The following is a 24,627-nucleotide window of genomic DNA, read 5'->3' as shown; positions in this document are numbered from 1 at the left end:
TGCAGACGCGGGTAGGCGTAGTGTTCCCTGCAGGTGAAGCCCTGTGTCTGCACAGGGAAGACCTTTCCCAGCAGGCCCTTCCGGCACCTTCCTTGTCCTGTCCTCCGCACGCCCGCCAGGGGGCGGCCAGCGGCCGGGGCCTCCATCGGCTTCTCCCGCAGAGGCCTGGGCTGGCGAGACGAGCCGGAGCCACTGCCTCAACGCGGTTCCCAGGCTGTGCAGACGTTAACTCATTCCTGCCTGGAGCAGAGGAGAGGCCGGCCTCCACCCTTCCTTCTCCGGGGTGGCTGGGTTGCCCACGGGCTCCGGGGGCGGCTGGCAGGCTGCCAAGCCAGCCGGAGGCTCGGGCCCTCGTCCCGCTCCTCTGCTGGGCTGCGGGGACCCGGGCGCCGCGGTGGACGAGCAGCGTGCTCGCGGCCAGTCCCCGGCCGCAGCTTCCGGGGGGCGGAGGCAGGGCGGCGTTTGCGCCGGCTTCTTATCTCTGGCGCCTGGGCTGGGCGTCCGCTCCCCTAGAACACCTGGGGCTCGGGCCTGGTTGGCCAGTGGGCGGAGGACACCGTGGTCCCCGGGATGGCCACGTCGGCCTGCGGGCCGGGCGGCGACCGGAGCGCTCGCTGACGACTTAGCCGGGGCTAAGTGACTCAGATCACCTTGTTGTTTAATTACACAGTCCCGAGGCCGCCGAGTGCGATAGGAGCCCTTTGAACGTGCCAATTAGAGATGAAATATCACCTTCTAATTTGAACCGGCTTAATTCCGTCACGTAGAAATAGCAACAGCCCGGGGCTTGGAGATGGGATATTAGGTCTGCTTATGGCATTCGGAGCGTGGAGGGGTGAAGCAGGCAGAAGCAGAAAGGAGAGGGGACCGTGCTCCCCACATCTCCTGTTCCTTCCCTTTCCCCTCCCCAGAGATCTGCCAGGGTGAACCGCTCCGAGGAGAAAGTCTCCTCCTGTGTGTAGCCCCAGTGGGAAGGAGGTAGGAACCCGGTCCAGGATTCCAGCCTTCCTCTCTGGGGCCTTGAGTTGGAACTGGAAAATGAAGGCTGTTCAGGGAAGCCTGGGATAAGAGGAAGAGAAAGTCCGTCCTGCCGAGGGAGTGGTTGGAGTAGGAGGCAGCAAGGTGGGCGAGGGCGGGGTTTACTCGGAAGGGGCGTGCTGTAGCCAATTTCTGCTTTCCCAGTACTTTAGAGGGATCTGAAGCCGATTGGGATGCGTTTCAGGTAGGAAGCTTGCAAGCTGGCTGACCTCGAGTGACCGAGTTGTCTGTAAAGTTGACTCGCAAGTACTCTGCCTTCTTGCATGCTATTACACAAACTCCTGTGCAAGAGTGTGAAAGCCAACAGAACTTGGCAGCCACTGTTTCAAAGACGGCAACCGTCCGAGGGGCAGACATTCTTACATTTTTAGAAAGTAAAACGAAGGCGGGTGAAATTGATTTACATACATTTTTATGTAGCTCAGCCTATGAAAATTTCAGAGGTTTTTGGGTTTTTCGATTCAGGGTTTCTCAACGTGCTCTATAAAATCAGGTTGGCCTTGAACTCAAAGAGCACCTGCTTCTGTCCCTCTAGAGCTGGGATTAAAGGTGTGCACCACTGCACCCAGCTTTTTTTTTTTTTTTTTAATAATCTATTTTACTTCGGTGTTTTGCCTGCACGTGAGGGTGTCAGATCCCCTGGAATTGGAGTTACAGTGTGTGGGTTTGTACACTAGAGCACAGGTGCCTACACAGGCCAGAAGAAGATGTGGAATCCCTTGAAGCTTACGTTTAATGCAGTTATAAGCTATGAGACATGAGTGTCGGGAATCCAACTCCAGTCTTCTACTAGTACATGCTCTTAACCACTGGGATATCTTTCCAGACACAGTTCAGTATATTAAAAATGGTTCAGAGCGGGACACAATTCAAATGTGTGCTAGCTATTTGAGAAGCTGAGAAAGGTCATTTGAGGCTTGCTGGGTAATATGCAGAGACCCGGCTCGCAAACAAACAAACAAGGGGTTGAACAGACAAACCAGTGGTTAAGAGCACTAGCTACGGGGTTGGGGATTTAGCTCAGTGATAGAGCACTTGCCTAGCAAGCGCAAGGCCCTGGGTTCGGTTCCCAGCTCCAAGAAAAAAAAAAAAAAAAAAAAAGAGCACTAGCTACTTTTCCATAGGACCCACAACCAACTGTAACTTCAGTCCCAGAGAATCCAACACTCTCTTTTGGCTCCCCTAGGTACTAGGCATGCAAGTGGTACACAGACACACGTGCAGGCAAACATGTGCACACATGAAATGTAAAACTAAACGTTTTAACATACAATCAATATAAGATGATTATTACTGAGACACTTTATATTCTTTTATTAAGTCTTCAGATTTTTATACTTAATAGCACATCTCAGTTTAGGCTAACCACATTTCAGGTGCTTAGCACGTAAGGCCATGGCGTGAATATCACACAACTTCCTTTCCTAATTCCTTTTAGAGCCAGGTGTGGGGGCACACGCTCATAATCCAGCACTCAAGAGGCTGAGACACCAGGGTCAGCCTAGAATACATAGTGAGTTCCGGGCCAGCCTGGACTACATGTCAAAAACCAACTCGGCTGGATATAATGGTGGTCGGTTGCCTTTAATCTCAGCACTTGGGAGGCAAAGGCAAGCGGATCTCTGAGTTCCAGAATAGCATGGTCTACAGAGTGAGTTCCAGGACAGCCAGGGCTGCACAGAGAAACCTTGTCTCAAAAATAAATGACCGGCGCGTAATCACGTTTAGCAGAGGATTGTGGTTTATAAAACAAGAGGGAAACAAAGGGTAGTAGAAATGAAATGAAAAGCAAAGAGAGAGGAAGACATAGCTTACACAGACTTAGACAGAACCCTAAAGCTTACAGCAGAGGGGCGAAGCTGCCCTGAAGTTCTGTGGGTTCACCTCTTCCCCACTCTCATTCTCTAACAGTACCCCTAAAGTCACCTTGTCCCTAGCATGTTGACAGAAGGAAGCCACGTCAGACTGTGGAGGTGGGTGACAACACCTTGAGTGTGGGACTTACAACTTGACACACGGTTGTGGCTGTGTCCCTCCTGTGGGTTCCCAGCATGCCCAGTGAGGTAGGCAGGACGTCACTCGTTCTATCACCAGAAAATAGGCTCAATTCTAGTCATTCGACCTCAGAGAATCACAACTCCCTGCCCACTGCCATCCTACGGGAAACCTGCTCAGGGCTTTCCCCATGACAGGAAGGCCTGGAGATGAACTAGATGGTGCCTGGGAATCCAAATGTACTCACTGTCCCCCTCCCCCAGTCCCCTCCCACCACACACACACACACACACACACACACACACACACACACACACACTATATCATGTACTAAATTAACACTCACATTTTTTTTTTTTTTTTTTCTTTTTTTTTTTTTTTCTTTTCGGAGCTGGGGACCTAACCAGGGCCTTGCGCTTGCTAGGCAAGCGCTCTACCACTGAGCTAAATCCCCAACCCCAGCACTCACATTTCTTAATCCTAATAATTTCCTAATTCTTATAATCTCAACACCATTTTTAGAAGAAGAAACAGGCCCAGAGAAAGGTGGTGAATGAATTACTCAACCAAGGATACAGGGCTAGGAAGTTGTAGGACTAGAGTTTGAAAGCAGGGCTCTTCTGAGGGAGGGGTGCTAGGAATGGAGCTCAGAGTGTCCAAAATGCTAGGCAAGTACTCTGGCTGCTGAATCCCAAGCCTCTAACTAGGGTTTTTGATGTGTGCTTCTTTCTAGAGCACAGGGTCTCCTCTAAGTGTTACAAGGGACTTCTCGATGAGGTTATTCACCAGTGGAAATCCGATCTGTGTTCTTTATAGAGGCAGCTTGGACTCTAGAGAGGTTTAGACTCACGCTCTGCTGCATCCTCTGAGGACCGAGGCCCTTAAGTGTAAAGGGATAATACAGAGGCTGACTCAGATGACCTGCTGTGTGCCTCACCCATCCTGTAAGTGGGACGAAGATTCCAGCCGGAGAATCTGCCTTTGGGAGCTAGTCTCACTCCCAGGATGGCTCTGGGGCAGGGCTGTGCGAGGCTTTACACCTTTATACTCTGTCATCATAGCATAGCCCTAGTCATCCTCTAGCAAAGGGTGCCCTGCACCTCCCAGTTCTGGATTTGCTGTCATCTGGGAATAAGAGGCACAGAGTTGGAACAACCCAGGATGGCTCAGGGCACAGGAGAAAGAGAAAAACCAGACAGGGCCGTGGTCTGAGTCCATTTGTGATCCAGAGAAATCTGCTTCAGTACAGTCTGTCCCACCCGGGCCTGGCTGGGATGCAGGCAGGGAGACTATCATGATATGCTCCCCAATGGGTAAGATAGTACTCTTCCCAGAAGAATAGACTGGGAACAGAGGTGACACTTCTAGAACCATCTTTGCTATGGTAAGAGAACTGGCTAGACTGTATTCTCAGGATACCCGGCTAGATTTTTTTGAGTTGTCTCTATAGCGGGGCGGGGCAGAAAAAATCTCGTGTTCTGAGAGCTCTGGTAGAGAGTGCTTTGTGTTAGCCCCTTCTGTGTGATGAACCGTTTCTCTACTCTCAGTGAAGGCAAGAAGTGCAGTACATTCTTTTCCCTGATGGCAACCTCTGGGGTGTCAGGTACACCCTCAGTTTGCACCAAAGAGATGCAAAAGGCAATCAGGGACCAAATGAGCCGTTCTCCCTGGGCAGCGTGGTGCCAGCCCCTCTACCTAGGCTCACTGAGTGACTAAGGAAGGTGGGTACCTATCAAATCAAGACAGAATTTCCTCCCTGCACATATCAAGTCAAGCTGTTTTTTGAGACAATGGTTGTAGCTAAACTTGAAACATGAACCCGAACTTTCTGGACATCTGCTCTGTCTTAAAGACAAGACTAGTTCCACACACAGCAAACACTTACTGATTGTGATGACTGAGAGTCCTATCACCAGCCAGGGGACCACTTTTCGAAAGCATCCTCCAGTCCGTGGTGAGTTGACCTGTTCTCACCCGCTTCCTGTCCCAGACGCTCACTACTCTTGCTCCCCACCTTCTACAGGACCAGGGCAGCCAAGGCCTCACAGGACCCTTCCTTAAACGGCTTCTTTGTTATTTATAGCTCCATCCCTTTCTGGGGCCTCTGTGAGCTCTCCAGGTCTCTGCTGTCATCCTTGTTTATCTGGGCTTTTTCTGAGAATTAAAATCTGGTTCACCAAGAAGTCCAGGCAAGTGGGTCTGTAGGTTAGCGATAGTGCATTTGGTTAGCGTCCTTGAGTCCCTGTGAATAGAACAGACTCTATTCACAGCACGTGCACACACATATACGCGGACACTTCTTTAATAGCTGGGGTCATACTGTCCCAATGTTAGGCTCGTCTTGTACGGTTCTCCGGCTGGGGTGAGGGATGGGGGAGAATGAATTCCTAACACATATCCTTTGGGTGTTTTTGGTCTACAGTGCCTGCATCTCCCTACAGCCCATCCCCAGGAGCCAATTATAGTCCGACTCCCTATACTCCTTCACCAGCTCCTGCTTACACCCCCTCACCTGCACCCACCTACTCCCCCTCTCCTGCACCAGCTTATACCCCATCACCTGCCCCAAACTATAACCCCACACCATCAGCTGCCTACAGTGGGGGCCCTTCAGAATCTGCCAGCCGCCCACCCTGGGTGACCGACGACAGCTTCTCTCAGAAGTTTGCTCCCGGAAAGAGCACCACCTCTGTCAGCAAGCAGACCCTGCCCAGGGGGGCTCCAGCCTACAACCCAACAGGCCCACAAGTGACTCCTCTTGCCAGGGGCACCTTCCAGAGAGCTGAGCGCTTCCCAGCAAGCAGCCGGACTCCCCTCTGTGGGCACTGTAACAATGTCATCAGGTACAGGCTTTGCTGTATAGGAGGGGTGGCAGCTGGGAGGGCAGGTATAGGCAAAAGGCCAGCCATGCAGGACAGCCTCAGGTCTCTCTGGCTCCTCTAGGAGCTTCAGCTTCCATACCTGAATGACACTGTCATCCCTGGGGACTTGGAAGGATTCCATGAGGTAATAGGGTGAAGCTCCCAGCTTGTGCCTGATGCCAGGAGCTCCCCCTTGGGCTAAGGCTGGGTTCTGGGAATCTTCGGCTGTATTGTCAGTAGGTTTATTGAGTATGCTGCAAGCTAGATGACGGGGCTGGTTTGACCCGGCTTTCCTTTAGAGTCTGGATCCTTCCACAGACAGTGCCCTGCCTCTTAGGGCTCTGATAGACACTTCACTGAAATCCAAGCAAATCATTTCACTGAGATGCCAGGGGTCTCAGACAATGCTTGTTAAATTCAGTATGTCTGTATATATGTGTGGGACATGCTTCCAGATGTGAGAATCATACTCTTCTTTAAAAACAAGCAGAAGCCAGGTGTGGCGATCCCAGCCAGCACTAGGAGGTCAGAAGCATGGAGATATCAAAGCCATGCTGTTTGTTCCAGGCCAGCCAGGGCTAGAAAGTGAGATCCTGTCTCAAAAGCAAAAGCAAAATGAGCAGAGAAGAACTCAGCCTTGCTGCGACTTGGTTGTCTTTACTGGTATCACAATCAGTGGTGGTGATCAGGTATCACAATAGTTCCTTCCTATGGCATTGTTTCGAGGATGAATACATTAACACATGCAAAGCTATTCTTGAGGAGTGTCTAGCAGAGTAGCGAAGTTTAGCCCCCATAATCATTGCTCTCATGACAAACTGAACTCTGGGATGTTTACTCAGTCTCTGTGGCAGATGTTTGAATTGTTCCCAGGTTCTGTTTGTTGGATGTCTCGCTTTGTATCCCTGGCTGGCCTGGAACTTACTGTGTGGATCAGGCTAGCCTCGAACTCTTAGAGATCTGCCTGCCAAGTGCTGGTGTATGTCACCATGCCCCGTTTTCCAGTTATTTTAACTGACGTAACCATACATGTCTTTTGCATGGGGCTTTCTCAGAATTACATCCTATTTCATTAGAACAACCATCAGAGTGGGCATTACTAGGTAAACATATGGACATTATTGGGGTTCTTAAAATATCTGGTTCTGAATTGGGAGGGGGTTCATTATAATATTGTTTTCTGCCATACCAGGGGTCCTTTTCTGGTAGCCATGGGCCGCTCTTGGCACCCAGAAGAGTTCAATTGTGCCTACTGCAAGACGTCCCTAGCAGACGTGTGCTTTGTGGAGGAGCAGAACAATGTTTACTGTGAGCGGTGTTACGAGCAGTTTTTTGCCCCGATCTGTGCCAAGTGTAACACCAAGATCATGGGGGTAAGTGAGCAGCAGCCCTGTCCTTGGACCCCTGTCTCTTCTTCAATGGGACTGACTTCCTCTCTTCCTCTGAGATTTTGGGGCCCCATTAGAAACTCAACAAGATGCTGATCACAGCAAAAACAACTCCCTTTCCATCCTAGAATCCAATCAGTTTGCCAGTAACTACCAAGCCAGGGAACTAGTTAACTTGGATAAGGAATGATACACACACCACCACCACCACCATCACCACCACCACCACCACCACCACCACCACCACCACCACCACCACCACCACCACCACCACCACCATCACCACCACCACCACCACCACCACCACCACCACCACCACCACCACCACCACCACCACCACCACCACCACCACCACCACCACCACCACCACCACCACCACCACCACCACCACCACAACCACCACCACAACCACCACCAACACCAGCACCAGCTTCAAACCGTGCAGAGCAAGTTCTTGCTTCTTAGCCTGCCCTCAGGGTTCATCTGCCAGTGGCCCTGACTCTCCCTCCTCTCCCTTCCCTGTCTTCCTCAGCACCTGTTTGTGAGCCCTCCTACCCTGTTCCCTAGGTTACTTGGGTAGCAGCCAGGCCTGGTGCGGAAGCCAAGCCCAGCTCCCTTCCCCTGGGAACTTTTCTGTCCTGAACTCGAAATCTTTTCTCCAGGAAGTGATGCACGCGCTGCGACAGACCTGGCATACCACCTGCTTCGTCTGCGCCGCCTGTAAGAAGCCTTTTGGGAACAGCCTCTTCCACATGGAGGATGGAGAGCCATACTGTGAGAAAGGTAGCCCCATGTCCCATCCTGGTTAGCAGGCCAGTACAGAAAACTCACTTCTGCCTGCATTCACTCACACCCTACTGTGAGGGGGAAGAAGGTCTTGTGGGTTTTGTTTCACGTGCAGTACGGGGAATCAAACCCAGGGCCTCACACAAACTCTTTTTAATAGCTGAATAGGGCCATTATACATTGCCTGGACTTTTTCCCTTTCTCATTTGATTTCATCTTGGGGGGGGGAGGGGAAGGAGTCAGGGTTACAATGTATTTTATAGACCAGTCCCTGTTCCATCCCATGTTTCTAATATTGAGTCACGTTGGTTCGCAAACTGCTTGAGAAACCTTCCAAGTTATGTTGACCCGCGTGTAGTCTGAAGAGGACCACCTCTAGCCTTCATCCTAGATTCTATTTCCAGTCCCACCGAGACGCTTTGTGACCCTGAGTAAAGCTGCTGAACTTCTCCAGACTTGTAAACACTGTGAAGATGGGAGCTGGGAGGGGCCGAGGCATGGGATGCTGAGCGCCCCTTTTTGCTGGGCTCCTTTCACAGCCCTCCGATCTCTCTGCACTTCAGAGTGTAATATATTATTGTAAAATGTGGGGAACTGTAAGTTCAGGGGATACAGGCCTCTTGGCTGGCTGGCTGCTAGTCCCACACTCCTTCCTTTACAGCCGGCTTCATTCAGAAAGGATTGTGTGGCAGGGCCAAAAGGGGACACATGGAATCAGATAGAAAACGAGAGGCTGGTTACAGACAACAAGGGAGCTGCGATGGGCAGAGCTGCAGTGGGCGGAGCTGCAATGGGCGGAGCTGCAGTGGGCGGAGCTGCAATGGGCGGAGCTGCAGTGGGCGGAGCAATGCACTGAGAACAGAAAGAAAAACACAGTTGACATTGAAGTAGGATAGGAAAAATCACTCCAGTTCCTCCAAGGAAAGAAGCAAGCCAAAACGTTTGGTTCCTAACTGAATTTTAAAAGAAACTAATTTGGCCATTTACATGGATGAACTCATTTTCCAGCTCCAGAGTAAACTGATTGCTTTAAACAGGTAATCCAGTGCCTCCGCCTCCATTGCTGTAACAGGAAGAAATGATAGCACATCTCTCGCCTTTAATGACCAACAGTCAATGTCGCACCTTTGATTCTGTACTTGGTTCTGACCTTGTCAACATGGTTTATACTGTAGTACAGACATATAACATGACATTTACCACCTTGTACATTTGTTTTTTTTTTTCCTGGAGCTGAGGACCGAATCCAGGGCCTTGCGCTTGCTAGGCAAGCGCTTTACCACTGAGCTAAATCCCCAACCCCCACCTTGCACATTTTAAGTATGTGGTTTTGAATGTGTAAGCACAATTATTGGTGACAGTCTCATTTTGTAGACTAAATGAGAAAAGTGTCAATGCTTAAAAAAAAAATTAGTCACATCTGTGATATCATTTCTTTTTGTTGTTTTTGCTTGTTTTTATTTTTATTTATTTATTTTTTGAAATAATGTTTTTTGTGTAACCCTGGCTGGCCTACGGAACCTGCTCTCCGTAGACCAGGCTAGCCTTGAACTCAGAGATCCCACCTACCTCTGCTGGGATTAAAGGCCTATGCTATCAATTTTAAAAGCAGAGCCTCGGGGTTGGGGATTTAGCTCAGTGGTAGAGCACTTGCCTAGCAAGCACAAGGCCCTGGGTTCGGTCCCCAGCTCTGAATAAAAGAAAAAAAAAAAAAAAAAGCAGAGCCTCCAGATCACACAAAACAAAGTTTCAAGCTGCCTTAAGAACAAGTTTGTGAGAGAACAGGGGAAGGAATTGCTAATTAATAAGGCTAGTTGAACCATTTCTTTGTTTTCTGTTCATCTTTAATCTGAAAAACATATGTTGAATGTGTAGTCTATGACAGTTTCCGTGAGGTCTCTGCCCTCAAAAACCTTAAGCAGGGGCCAGTAAAATGGCTCAGTGGGTAAAGGGCTTGCCATGCAAGCTTGGCTGCCTAACTCTTGGAAGCCATATAAAGTACAAGAAGAGAGCCAACCCCACAAAGTTGTCCTCTAGCCTGCACATGTGCTCCTTGGCACAAATCATACACACCGATAATAGCAACAATAAACTTTAAAAAAACCTCAAGCTGGAGAGATGGCTCAGTGGTTAAGAAAACCGGCTGCTCTTCCAGGGGACTTGGGTTCAGTTCCCAGCACCCACATGGCAGCTCACGACTGTCTATGGGATCCAACTGCCCTCTTTCAGTGTATAGATATGCATGCAAACAGAATGTAAGTATACATAAAACCAGTAATTTTTAAATGTTTTTATGTTCCTTGGTGTTTTACCTGCATGTTGTCTGTATGAGGGTGTCAGAAGCCTTGGAACTGGAGTGGCAGACACGTATGAGCTAACAGGTGGGTGCTGGGAATCGAACCCAGGTCCTCTGGAAGAGCGACACTGAACTATCTCCAGCCCTTCAAAATAATTAAGAAAAGAATTTAAGCCATTTACGTGGCATGTGCTGGTATGGCCATTTAGGAATGATGGATGGATGGAGAGAGGATGGATAGGCTTCTCCCTCCTTTACCCATTTATGAAACCTAAAACAGAACCAACAGTTAATATGTATGCCATGTGCTTCATACAGTTCTTAGTCTGGCCAATAGCGATAATTCCGTGAGTTCGGTGCTGTAACTGTCTGCATGGGAAGATGGGAAGGTTGCAGCCCTGAGCGGCTGCCCCAGGTTTAAGGAATTCCTCAATAGAGCTGGACTTTGAACTTGTTTTTTCTTTCTTCAGACTCCATGTTTGTAAGCTTCCTGGCACACTACCTCTCAGTGTGTGGTCTAAGACAGTGAATAGGCGTACTGTTCACAGAGATGAGCAGACCACAGGAAGAGGCCAGCTGTGGTAGAGCTGTGGGGAGACGAGCACATTTGGGGAATTGGGGAATGCAGGGAGGAATGAAGTTTTCAAAGGGATCTGAACCTCTCTAGAAAATTTCTTCAGGAGTGCGGCAGAATCGTGCTACCGCTCTGAGGAAGGAGCTTGAGACTGGAGGCCTCAAGCGTGGGACTCTGCCTTACGTTAGTGAGCCCCAACTTCCTCATCCAATAAACAAGACAAAAATTTAAAAAAAATAAAATAATGATAAGTCAGTCTCTGAGAGACACCGTGAAAAGGGATTAATTCATTTATGGATACATTTACTTTTATTGACACATTCGTTTTACCATAAATGTGGTAAACTGATTTATTTTGGTTTATACCCGAGTTGAGCATTGGCCACTGAGTAAGCAGCGTGTTGGAAGAAAAAGCCAAGCATGGTTCTTAACGTTGAGGTTCTTGTAAGGACGTCGCCTGTCTCCGTCCATCTTGTTCCAGTGTAAACCACATGTCTGGAGCAGAGTGATTTATAATGAGCAGAAATGTGCTTGGCTCATGTTTCTGAGGGCTGGGAAATTCAAGGTCTAGAGGCTACATCTGTTAAAGGCCTTCTTACCTCATGCCATGTAGAGGGTGGAGGGGCAGGAGAGAGAGAGAAAGAAAATGGGTTACAGGAGACCAGGCTCACCTGAATAAGAACCCCACTTCTCCTGAATCTCAATAATACCATTAATTCATCCAAAAAACCTAAATGTCTCCCATCAGGATCTGCCTCTCAAAATCACTGCTGCAAAGAGGAGGCTTCTACCCTGTGAACTCTGGGGGCACGTTCAAATCACAGCGCCATCTTCGTGAAAGTAATCAGTAATAGCATTTCGTAGTGTGATCTCCATTGTTAGGGGGAGGAGAGGGACATATCCTTGTAGAGTAGCTCAAATATTGTTTACGGTAGTAAAGTTTTGTTGCCAACACGAATGCCCAGTGATAGGAGAATGGTCAGGCAAACACCATTCTAAAATGATGGAAAAAGTCTTAAAGATGGGCTTTAGAGATGGCTCAGTGGTTAAGAACACTGACAGAGAACCCAAGTTCATTTCCCAGCACCCATGTCAGACAGCTCACAATTGTCTGTAACTCCAGTTCTAGGGACTCCAACCTCATGGTCTCCGTGGGTACCTGCACTCATGCGCATATAATATGCCCCTCCCACTCATACACATAATTAGCAGTAAAAAATAAAACTTTAAAGAAAAGAGTCCAAGCCTAGAGATAGCTCGGCCATTAAGAGCACATACTGGGGGTTGGGGATTTAGCTCAGCGGTAGAGCGCTTGCCTAGCAAGCGCAAGGCCCTGGGTTCGGTCCCCAGCTCCGAAAAAAAAAAAAAAAAAAAGAGCACATACTGGCTGGTTGGTGGCACATGCCTTTAATCTTAGCATCTGGGAGGCAGAGGCAGGGGGATCTCTGAGTCCCAGGCCAGCCTGGTCTATAGCAGAAGTTCCAGGATAGCCAGGGCTACAGAGAGAAACACTCTCGAAAACAAACAAACAAACAAGCAACAACAAAAAGAGCTCATTCTCCTCAGAGCACCCAAGCTCTGTTCCCATCACCCACACAGTGAGCTTTCACAGCCCTATAACCTCAGCTCCAGCAGATCCAACAACATTCTCTGACTTTTGTAGACACCTGGACTCATGCACATACACACTCATGCATGCACGCACACCTGTGCACGCACCTAAAAATAAAATAAAATCTAAAAGGGGAAAAAAAGAAAACCTTAAAGATCCTAATTCTTCCAAAATGAGCCAAGTGATTGGGCATTGATGAACATTTTCTTAAGTTTCCATTCAAGTATTGGCCTCTTTTGAGCTATCAGAAGAGGAAGACCCAAAAGAAACAATTACCCTCAAGGAAGTTCACGATAATTCCACAAAGAATTTACAGGTCAAACTAGCACACGATGGTAAATGAGTCCACGTCTGAGTCAACACACCATTGGTACAAATTATCAAAAGAGCGAAAAGTGCAGTCAGTCATGTTAGTGGGTGTTTTGTTTGCGAGATGACCAGGCCACTGTGCCCAGCCCACTGACGTGGGCTGTCCTGGTCTTTGGTGTTTGTGGGTGACTTTTATTTCATGCTGACTTTGATTTCAGACTACATCAACCTGTTCAGCACGAAGTGTCATGGATGTGATTTCCCTGTGGAAGCTGGTGACAAGTTTATCGAGGCGCTGGGGCACACCTGGCACGACACCTGCTTCATTTGTGCGGTATGTTTCTAGCCTGGAGTTGCAACGATCTGAGCAGGGGACGGAAGGGATGAAGGGCAGACTAGCTGGCTACCCCATGACACACAAGGATGCACGTGTGGTACTCTGGTGCCGTAACAGTTCCTAAAGTTCACAAATGCCATGTCTTGATACAGCGCAGGTGAAGAGAGCTGTGTTATGATCATCTAGAGACCAAAAGCAGCAAAGTGCCCTAGGATTTGGAGAACCAGCATGTTGTCTTGCCAGCCATGGTGAGAGCAGGAAATGATGGCTTAGAGAAGCAGGTGGCTTCCCAAGGTTATATGCCGCCTTGGTTATGAAATGTCGAGAAAGCTCTCCCGTGAACCCAGTGCTTGGCTTATTGACCAGGTCTGTGAAAGACTGAGATAAGGTTTCTCTTATCCCTTTAGAAAGCCGGACTGAGTATCACTTTCCTTTCCTAAGTGGTCCTGTTCCCCGTGTAGAGCAGCCAGCAGATAAGCCTGAGATTAACTATTAACTGTGTCCAGTCAGCTGAAGCAGCAGGGTATGGTGCTAGGAGACTGACCTTCCCTCCAGAGGGCTTTGAGCTGAGGTGAGACTGTGAAACTGCTTGCCACTATTCAGACTTGAGATGGAAACAGGAAATGCTCATCCCTAATAAATCCCTGCAGTGTCAGGCTAACTGGCTTAACTCTATTTAGGAAAATGGATGTGCTGTTAGTATTTTAAGAACCAGTTACTCGAGGTGAACTTGGGGCATATATGACATATCTGTGCTGTTTGGGGGATGAAGCGCAGTTGGTAGACATGCATGATGAAGCCCTGGTTCAGTCTTGACCGTCATATAAATCAACTGTGGTAGCTTACACATATGATCATTGGGAGGTGGTGGCTGGAGAATTGGGAGTTCAAGGTTATCCTTAGTTACACGGGAACTCAAGGCCAGCTATGAATATAGGAAACCCTACCTATAGATAGATAGATAGATGGATGGATGGATGGATGGATGGATGGATGGATGGATAGATAGATAGATAGATAGATAGATAGATAGATAGATAGATAGATAGATAGATAGGTAGTAGATGGATGGATGGATGGATGGATGGATAGATAGATAGATAGATAGATAGATAGATAGATAGATAGATAAATAGGTAGATGGATGGATGGATGGATAGATAGATAGATAGATAGATAGATAGATAGATAGATAGATAGGTAGATGGATGGATGGATGGTAGGATGGATGGATGGATGGATGGATAGATAGATAGATAGATAGATAGATAGATAGATAGATAGATAGATAATAGAAGATAGGTAGATAGATAGATAATCTGTGCTGTTTAAGCCTGGATAAGCTTATAGAGACTTAGAATGGAGAATACGTCTACTCATCAAGTTTACTGCCATATGTTCTGAGTTCTACACTTAATTCTTTCTCCCACTGTTTGTGGGGTGCCTTATGTTCACTGTGTACTACTGTCCTAGGGTATTATAATAATAGTACAGCTCTCACAGTTCAGCAGGACAGAAATAAAAACTCAAAGGGCTTATAGACAGCCACGTGACCCATTCCTTAGCTAATTACATCGTTCTAGTCTTTGCTTCCACTGTACATTGACTCTCTTGTGTGGGGGGTGGGGGGGGTCAGGGTCTCCAGCTAAGTCTGGATGACCTTGAGCTTCTTTTTGTTTTGTTTTCACAGGGTCTCACTATGTAGCCTTGGCTGTCCTAGAACTCATCCTGTAGACCAGACTGACCTTGAATTCATAGCGATCCACCTGCCTCTGCCTCCCATGTGCTGGCAGGCACTCGCCATTATGCCTTGACCTTCTGATCTTCCTGTCTCTACCTCCCAAGTCATATTTGTATTTTCACGTGGTTTCCCCTCTGTGCATGTATCTGCCTCTGCAGCCTTCCTTACGAGGCTACAAGTCATACTGGAGCAAAGGTTACCTTCCTCCTCTATAACCTCATTTTTTCCCCTCTAAATGGGGTTTATTTGTGTAGCCCTGGCTGTCCTGGAACTCCGTTTGTAGACCAGGGTGGCCTCGAACTCAGAGATCTGCCTGCCTCTGCCTCCTGAGTGCTGAGATTAAAGGTGAGCACCACCGTGCCCAGCTGAGTGACTCCATTTAACTGACATCTTTTTTTTTTTTTTTTTTTTTTTTTGGAGCTGGGGACTGAACCCAGGGCCTTGTGCTTCCTAGGCAAGCGCTCTACCACTGAGCTAAATCCCCAACCCCTTAACTGACATCTTAATTACATGTGCAAAGGCTTCCTTTTCATGTGGACTCCTTGCTATCCCCAATGCACTGGGTAGGTTGGAGATACTGGAGGTTAAGACTTCAGGACATAATCTGCTTGTTTAAGATGGCTTTGCTGTACTGTCTATGCTGGCCCTTAATGACTGAGTTCCTAGGACCTTGCTGCCACCGCCTCCCAGGCAGCTTGAACTGTGAGTATGTACCACTGTGCCTAGTCTCGGTATAGGAATTTTTTGTTTTTCAAGACAAGGTTTTTCTGTGTAGCCCTGAATGTCTGAGAACTCACTCTGTAGACCAGGATGGCCTTGAATTCAGAAATCCGCCTGCCTCTGCCTTCCAAGTGTTGGGATCGTGATTCAAATATTTACCACTCTTAACATTCTTTGAACAAATTCTTTAGTTGCTTTTAAAACATCTTTAAATATATCAGGATTTCTCAAAAAAAAAAAAAAAGACATTGTGTAACTAGCTGCCTTTAGGATGGCCTTCTGCATAGCTGGGGTTCAGCCAGGCTGAGCATAGAGCTTTGACTCTTAATTTCAAGTCTCAGCTTGCTTGACGCTGATTACAAGACTGGATGCCCGGTGTCTAGAAGGATCCAAGAGACCTGGAGAAGGTCCAGGAAGAGGCATAGAGGCTGAAGAGACAGAGGGTGTGCTCCTTGGAGAGGGAATCATGGCAGAGGTCATTGAGGGACGGCTCCCTTGAGTCTGCTGTGTGGGATTCGCAGAAGTTCTAGAATAGAAGCAGGAGGAAGTAAAGTTTGGGGGAGAACAAAGTTCTGGAGAATTAAGACAGGCAAGAGACCCATAGCCATGACTAGCTGATTTGCCAAGAGAAACTGAGCAGATCTTGTCCCTCGGAAAGTGACATGGAGACTGTTGGATCTTGAGCCAGCCCCATGAGGTTCCCACTGCTCTATGTAGACACTGAAGTAGAGCGTGGTTCTAGAGTTTGGGAAGAAATCTTTAGGTGGAAAACTTTGGGCCTGCCTCTGTCTTCTCTCCCTCTCTCCCTCCCTCCCTTTCTTAGGCTAAGGATTGACCCAGAGCTCTGTATGTGTTAGACAAGTGATCTGCCATTTACTAATTCCTTAAGTCATATTTTCCTCCTCTTCCTCCCCCCTACCTTCCTCCTCCATCCCCTTCTCCCCCTCTTCTTCCTCCTCTCCCTCCTGCTCTTTCTCAAGGTTCTTCTTCATATCATTTTACATTTCCAAATCCCTTCCTTGTTTGTTAGCCCAGGCTAGCCTCCTGAGTTCTGGGAATGCTAGCGTGTACCACCAAGCCTGGCTCTAAATCACTTTGGTTTTGTCTGCAAAAAGGTCTCACTACATAGCTTTCCCTGAAGTAGAAGTAATCCTCCTGCCTCAGCCTCCCAAGTGATGGAATTACAAGTCTGTGCCACAATGCCCAGCTTTCAAATCACTTTTAATGCATATGTGTTTTCATATGATGTTTTTAACATGCACAAATGATAATAATAATAATAATAATAATGATAATAATAATAATAATAATAATAATAATAATATCAAAACAACAACAAGAAATCAAACAGCCAAATGGCCAGCCCAACCAAACAATAAGATTCAAACTAGTTCTTTTATGGTTGTATTGTTTCTTCTTCAGTTAAATCATAGAATATAGCACATTCTTTTTTTTTTTAAGATTTATTCATTTATTATATATGAGTATATGAGTACACTTCAGACACACCAGAAGAGGGCATCAGAGCTCATTACAGATGGTTGTGAGCCACCATGTGGTTGCTGGGAATTGAACTCAGGACCTCTGGAAGAGCAGTCAGTGCTCTTAACCGCTGAGCCATCTCTCCAGCCCTTTAGCACATTCTTAATTTTGTTTTTTTGAGATAAAATCTCACATGGCTCAGGCTGGTCTCTTGAACTCAAGGATCACACGGGGACTTGTAACAGAAGCCAATAAACTGAAATAAAGTGAAAAACTACCTACCTATCATCCTCCAGCCCCTACCTTCCAAGAAGGAGCTGGAAATATAGGTGTGCACCACTGAGCCTCCTGATTATTCCCACACGCGTGCGCGTGCACACACACAAACACCAACCCACCCACCCACCCCATATTATATGTATAATTTTTACCATTTAAAATTATTGTGGAGTGGGTAGTGCGTGTGTGTGTGTGTGTGTGTGTGTGTGTGTGCGTGCGTGTATGTGTGTGTCAGAGCTCCTGAAGCTGGAGTTATAGGTGGCTATGGCTGCCTGAAGTGGATGCTAGGAACCAAACTTTGGTTCTCTGCAAGACAGAGCGCTCTTATTGATGAGCCATCTTTCTCCCACATTTTTTTCTTTTTTAAAACTTTATTGTTGTTAAAGTACATTTTTAAAAGTTAAACTTTGTTGGTATTGTGTTAAGTGTATGTATATAACTGATATGTGTCAGTGAGTATAGGAGATCTAGGGTATGGCATGAGTGTGGAGGTCAGAGGAAAACTTTCTGGACTCAGTTGTCGCCTTCTACCTTTACATGGGTCGCAGGGATTGGACTCAGGTGACCAGGCTTGCACAACTGAGCATCTCACTGGCCCTCATAGACATTCCTTAGAGGAATTCAGCTTGCCAAATATTCCTGGAATTTGGGGGGTAAGAGTATCCCAAAGCAAGTTTCCATCCACTGTTATGGAATCTAGAATGTTGACAGAAAAGTGAGCTAACAGTTAAGAGCAGTTTGGGAATGCAACAGGCCAGCAATCTCTCAAATCCAAAGCTTCAAGGAAAGAAACAAAGAAAGAAAGAGGGCTGGAGAGATGGCTCAGCCATTAAAGGCTAGGCTCACAGGAAAGGAAGAAGGAAGGAAGGAAGGAAGGAAGGAAGGAAGGAAGGAAGGAAGGAAGGAAGGAAGAGGGAGGACTGGAGAGATGGCTCAGAGGTTAAGAGCACTGACTGCTCTTCCAGAGGTCCTGAGTTCAAATCCCAGCAACCACATGGTGGCTCTCAACCATCTGTAATGAGATCTGATGCCTTCTTCTGGTGTGTCTGAAGACAGCTACAGTGTACTTACATATAATAAATGAATAAACCTTTTTTTCAAAAAAGAAAGGAACAAAGAGAGAAACAAAGAAAGGCTAGAAAGCTAAGATTAGGCGAGCTTCCAACACGTGGGCCTTCAGGAGATGAGCTACCTCCAAATCATAACACATGGTTCAGTCAGCATTGCTGTATCTACCTGGGATGTTTCCAGGTAATTTTTCAGTGTATTATCTTCCATGGACCACTAGACAACCCATGTAATCCAAGTATAACTTCCCCAACTGAGCCTTTCCCACCTTCGTTTGAATGGACCTCAAGCTTGACTCGGAGCAAAATTTTGTCTACCCAGAAAATTTTGAGGATTCATCTTAGTTACTTTTCTGTTGCTGTGATAAAATACTCTGATAAAGCATCTTAATAGAGAAGAGGTTTCTTTTCAGTCATGGTACAATTCATCATGGAGGGAAGTCAAGGCAGTAGGAGCAGCTGGTTAGAGTCAGAAGAGAGTGCCTAGGGAATGGTTTCACCCACAGTTAAGATGGGTCTTCCTACACCAATAAATGTAATCAACACAGCCCATCACGGGTGATTCTAGATTCTGTCACGTTGATAACAGGCTTATTTTGAGGTCACTGTCAAGATGTAGCCCCCAATTCTGCTCCCCAATAGGGATGGCTCAATAGAATGGGACCCATCCCAGCCAGAGTGACTTCCAAGTCAACTCTTTTTTTTTTTTTTTCTTTTTTTTTCGGAGCTGGGGACCGAACCCAGGGCCTTGTGCTTCCTAGGCAAGCGCTCTACCACTGAGCTAAATCCCCAACCCCCCAAGTCAACTCTTGTATGTTAGGATTTTGCCCATGTAGGGTCTAGTTCACACAGTGGGAACCCAACACCTCAGACTTTTCAGAGGGTTACCTCTGTGCAAAGCCAAGAGCACAGAACCATTTCAAGTAAGCACAGCCTACTTTGCTGAGGTGTTCGGTAACAAGAAGCATGGCACTGGGTCCTTACAGCCCTAGACATAACTCCCAGCTCTACAACTTACTAGGTCTGTGAGTTAGGTAAAAATATTTGGGCTCACTGAGTCCCAGTCTTTGAATTGTGAAATGGAGAAAAGGCAGATCTACCCCCATGAAGTTTTTGTGAGAATTAAATGAGCCACAGTGACCTTAGCAAGGATTAATTAGGTCCCTTCTTTCCAGAACGTCTTCAGGTTCAGCCTCAAAGAATCCTCTAGAACTTTATCATGGAATATATATATATATATATATATATATATATATATATATATGTTGTTTTTCCTGAATGCACTTTGCCATGTTTTACTGATCTTTTTCCCCATGATAGCATCTTTGAAATTTGTATCACAAAAATGTATATGATTATCTTCTTTCTGAAGGAAATTATATTAATATGTCCCTAGTAGTACATAAATAGGCCTCATTCCCTTTGGAAACTTTTTTAAAAATAAGATTTTTTTTTCTTTTTTTCAGAGCTGGGGACTGAACTCAGGGCCATGCGCTTGCTAGGCAAGTGCTCTACCACTGAGCTAAATCCCCAACCCCCAAAATAAGATTTATTATTTATTATATATAAGTACACTGTAGCTGCCTTCAGACACACCAGAAGAGGGCATCGGATCCCATTACGGATGGTTGTGAGCCACTATGTGGTTGCTGGGATTTGAACTCAGGACCTCTGGAAGAACAGACAATGCTCTTGGACCCCTGAGCCATCTCTCTAGCCCCCCTTTGGAAACTTTTGAATTTTTTTTGATTGGGTAATTTTTTCCTTTACTTTTTTTGGCTACCCTCATGAAATGTTAAGGGTGACAAGATATTGAGGGTTTCGTCTTATTTATTTCACTATATTAATGGCAATGATAGTTCTGAAAGATCTTTTTTCCTTCCTCTTAATTATTTAATGAGTTTGTACTTTGATGCTTTCTTACTTTGCTAATAGTATTTCCTTAAATGTTAACCTGTTCTGTGGTCATTGACTTGTTAACTAGTACTGGTTCCATATACATTTTGGACAGTGCAGCAACCTTGAATGACTTAGGGATTGACCTAACTAGGACAACAAGGAGTAAAGAAACAACAGATACATGTACCGGAAAGATGGGATTGGGTGGGCCATGCTCTCTGATGGCGAGGTACCAGTAGCAGTTTGGAAACAGAGTTTATTTTATACATCTGAATTGAAGAGGTTGTATACAGCTAAACAAGGAGGCAAGTTTAGCTAATGTCTATAGGGGAGCAGTCTCAGGCTGTACATATCTAGAAGGAAGCTGTGGTCCACATTTCCATACACATGGTCAGTGTCTTAGCTAGGGTTTCTATTGCTGTGAATAGACACCATGACCATAACAACTCTTATAAAGGAACACATTTAATAGGGGCTGGCTCACAGGTTCAGAGGTCTAGTCCATTATCGTCATGCAGGAAGCATGGTGGCCTGCAGGCAGACACGGTGCTGGAGTGGGTGCTGAGAGCTCTACATCTGGATCATCAGGCAGCAGGAAGAGAGAGTGACACTGGGCCTGGCTTGAGCATCTGAAACCTCAAAGCCCAGCCTCAGTGACACACTTCCTCCAACAAGGCCACACCTCCTAATGGTGCCACTCCTTACAGGCCTATTAAGGCCATTTTCATTCAAACAACCATAATCAGCACACAGACCAAGGGGTGCATTGCCATTTCTCTGAGCCTGACCAGGGAACATCTTTGCTATTCCTATGGGTCCTTTCCTTGCCTGTATCCATGTCAATGACATACATTCAATGAGGGCATCTATCACAGCATAGCATGAATTAGATATTTTTATTATGTTTTCTCTGCTCCACTAGATTTAAGTTTTAGCCCATGATTTTTGAGAGTCTTACTTTATTCTGGTATTTACTTATATGTCTATAGACAGAGTCTCGGTAGCTTGGATGCCCTTGAACTTTTGACCCTTCTCCTACGGCCTCGCCAGCATCAGGATTAGAGGCATGCCGGTCAGGCCTGGTTTATGTGGCTCTGGGAATCAAAGCCAGGAGTCTATGCATGATGGCCATGCAACTGGCTACATCCTCAACCCCTGGACCTCTTCACGTTATGTGGTTCAACCTACATATTTGGTTCAGTCATTAGACTTTGTAGCAGAGGGGATAAAAGGCAGGCTGCTTCTGGTTAGATGCAACAGTCCATTTTTCTAAAAGGGTGACTCTGTTTTCCCTTCCAGGTCTGCCACGTGAATCTGGAGGGGCAGCCATTCTACTCCAAGAAAGACAAACCGCTGTGCAAGAAGCACGCACATGCCATCAACGTGTAGGAGCCCAGAGTGGCTGGTGCGGGCCAAGCCCAGGCTGCTCCTGCTACTGATAAGGAAGGAGTCAAAGAAGCTGATGATTCTTCTGGGGGGAAAGAGGGACGAGAGGAAATGATCGAGCCCTTTTGAAGTCTAACTTTATTCTTTTCTTGTACACACAGAATGTGTATTATTTTAGTTCAGACTAGAAGCCAAAAGAAGATTCTAAACCCAGCTAGTAATTAATCCACGGCTGGAATTGGACTTCAGATTTGTTTTGGGAAATGGCTCCAAGAATCCAACAGTGAAAAAGAAAAAAAAAAGTTCAAAAATCATAGTCTCCCTGGCCATGTGAGTTGCCAGTGTGGGGATGGAGCTCTGGGCAGCCATGGAGTCTCTAAAGCATGCGGCGGAGTTCCAGAGAGACCCTTGGCAAGCACAGTGATATGCCAAACAGTATTTGCTGTGTGGATATTTTTAGAGCCGGCACTAAGAGCTCCTTAGCTAAGACCCATTGGACTTTCCTCACCAAAAAAGGAAGAGTTGTTCCATTAGCATCACAGAGTTACTTCTGTGCACCAGACTTCAGATGTTGAATGAACTTGAAACTCGTAAGGGGAGCTCAGACGCCTGAAGCAATGGCGGGCCACCACAGGGCAAGTGAAAACAAGCGAGACCTCCAGAGAGGTCTTTGGCTCATGCCCCCAGCAGCTGAGGAAAGATGAGCTTTCTCTGCCTCTCCCCCTCTTTCCGTCCTCTGAAACATCTAACGTCCCTGGAAGGCTTTGCTCCTTTTTGAATTGTTAAGGGAAAGTGAAACTTGGGTTTCTCCAGTTTTGCTTTACAATGTATCCGAAGAGGTTTGAAAAAGGCAGGGTTGGGTGTAGCCTTTGTTTGGCTGGAAGAGGGTCCTTCCTGCGCATGAGCGTTCTGTGCATGTATTTCACCCCCCTACCCACAACGGCTCAGGTACATTTTCCTCAGCCCCACCCTCAAACAGGCTCAGTGGGAAAAAGAGAGAGAGAGACAGTGTCAAACACGGGATGGTAGAACAGGCTCACCTGCTCATGGGGAGAGGACTTCCGTGCTATCCTCAGGAAGAAGGCAGGAAGACCCTCCCAGCTCCAGGGCTGCACCGTCCTCCTTACCTGTTCTTTAAGTGCAGCATACCAAGTATATAGTCATGCTGACTGCTGCAAGGAGAAAAAGGTGCCTTTGCCATTTGGGCCAATATTTTGAAAATAGTTGAATGAATTTAGAATATTTTTTGAAATAGACCTGGCCTTCAGACTTTTTTTTTTACAACACAGGTGACTCTTTTACATAGCCACGGAGTTAGGTAAACTTGGTAAAGCTACTTAGAAGTAAAGAAAGTGGCTTCCTTTCTGGGTTCCGAGATGGCACATTTGCTTTCATTTCTAGGAAGCGCTGTTAGGATGGACGTTCATTGAAAATGGCATTGAAGCAGGGTGTGTGTATGTGTGTGTGTGTGTGTGTGTCTCACTGGAGCACAATATGTAGACACTCTATCAACTCACTGCCCATCTCTCCTTGGTCCTGCTTTGGATTTTTCGCTTGGCACGTTTGAAATGCTTTATGGGAATGTATTCAAACTCTTCTTTTGAGAACTAAAGCTTCCAAGAGACCGTCACTCTGCTTGAGGGTCTCCCCTCCCTGGAAGACTCTGAGTTAGTCAAACATTGTGTAGCAGGAAGTCCACAGTTTGGAATCACCAATCCCATCCAGGCAGCACCAGAGAAGGTCAGAACTGTGCTCCCACCAAACAGCTCTTCTTTACTTTATGCAAAGCTCCGGGCTGAGTAAATTCTGCTGGGACAGCCTGGAGATTTGTCCAGACATGCAGAACAGTACATTGCGTAGTCTGTTATTTTTGGAAAGTTCAAATATTCAGGGACAAGGAGCTTGCTGACGAAACAGAGGGCTTCTAAGCAGTTGATTAAAAAAAAAAACCAATTATCTATCAAATGATTAGGAATTGATCGTAAGGAAGGGAAATAAAAGTCTCTACCATTACATTTCCAAAACATATTTTTAAAGGTTTTCTACATGATCACAGGCACTGCTCCTGGGTAATCGTTATCGTTTTCCGTAAGATCCTTAAGAAGAAAATCAAAATATCCCAAAGGAAAGCATCAGCATTATTCTATATTAAATAGTTTTAAAAATATTTAATAGTTCATAAATGTTTTTAAATGACTCTTATTTTTTAAGTACAAAACGATTTTTAGAGGCTGGGTATAATCCAGGGGTACGGAGTTTCCCTAGAATTTAGAGTTCTTTAGCTTTGGTCTCCCAGCACTGCCAAAAACCAATATAAAGGTAGCAGAAAGAAGCTAGTTTCAAGAGTGGTCCACAGGGTGAGCGTGCACAGTGTTAAGATTAAGGCTGTATGGTGATCAGTTAACATCACATCTTTCCTGTGGCAGCAAACAGCTATTACTAGTGCACAGGAGGAATACAGTTTGTCTTGTCTTCTTATTCTTAGCATTACTCTAACATACTGAAAAACACTCACCTTTTGAGTAGAATGGCTTGTATTGGCAGTGTTTGTGTTAGCAATGTAGCCTTTGTAATGTGACCTTTTCAACCCAAGTATTCTGGGGTTGGGGTCTTTTCTCTTTCTTTTTGGTAAGTTTTCTTTAGTTGGAATACAATATGTTAGAGGTGTGCAGAAAACTATTTTGCATGGTTTTCTTTTTCTTTATTTTTCTTTTCTTTTGGGTCCGTGTGGATTCTTTTTAGCAAAATAAAATTCAGAAAAAAAGATGTACAAAGGCTGATTTTTATTCTGTGTAAAGTTGTTTCATATGTCATAAAAAATAGTTGACATTTAGAGGTCCATTTCTTAGTTAGGGTC

General features: G+C 46.2%; 1 protein-coding gene across 2 annotated transcripts in view; it reads left to right on the top strand.

Annotated features, from left to right (window-relative positions):
- Ldb3 (LIM domain binding 3) overlaps positions 1 to 24,534 on the top strand; it is a 62,689-nt gene extending 38,155 nt beyond the window's left edge. For both annotated transcript variants that reach the window (XM_032919105.1, XM_032919106.1), the window contains 5 exons: positions 5,456 to 5,876; positions 7,087 to 7,267; positions 7,945 to 8,065; positions 13,078 to 13,193; positions 21,684 to 24,534. In XM_032919105.1, coding sequence (XP_032774996.1) covers positions 5,456 to 5,876; positions 7,087 to 7,267; positions 7,945 to 8,065; positions 13,078 to 13,193; positions 21,684 to 21,773 — 929 coding nt within the window. In that variant the 3' untranslated portion in view covers positions 21,774 to 24,534. The remainder of the gene's footprint in view (positions 1 to 5,455; positions 5,877 to 7,086; positions 7,268 to 7,944; positions 8,066 to 13,077; positions 13,194 to 21,683) is intronic.
- The last annotated feature ends 93 nt before the right edge of the window (positions 24,535 to 24,627 follow it).

The sequence above is a fragment of the Rattus rattus genome, chromosome 13 (assembly GCF_011064425.1).
Source record: "Rattus rattus isolate New Zealand chromosome 13, Rrattus_CSIRO_v1, whole genome shotgun sequence".
NCBI classification, from domain to species: Eukaryota; Metazoa; Chordata; class Mammalia; order Rodentia; family Muridae; genus Rattus; species Rattus rattus.
This window is presented reverse-complemented; position numbering and strand designations above follow the sequence as displayed.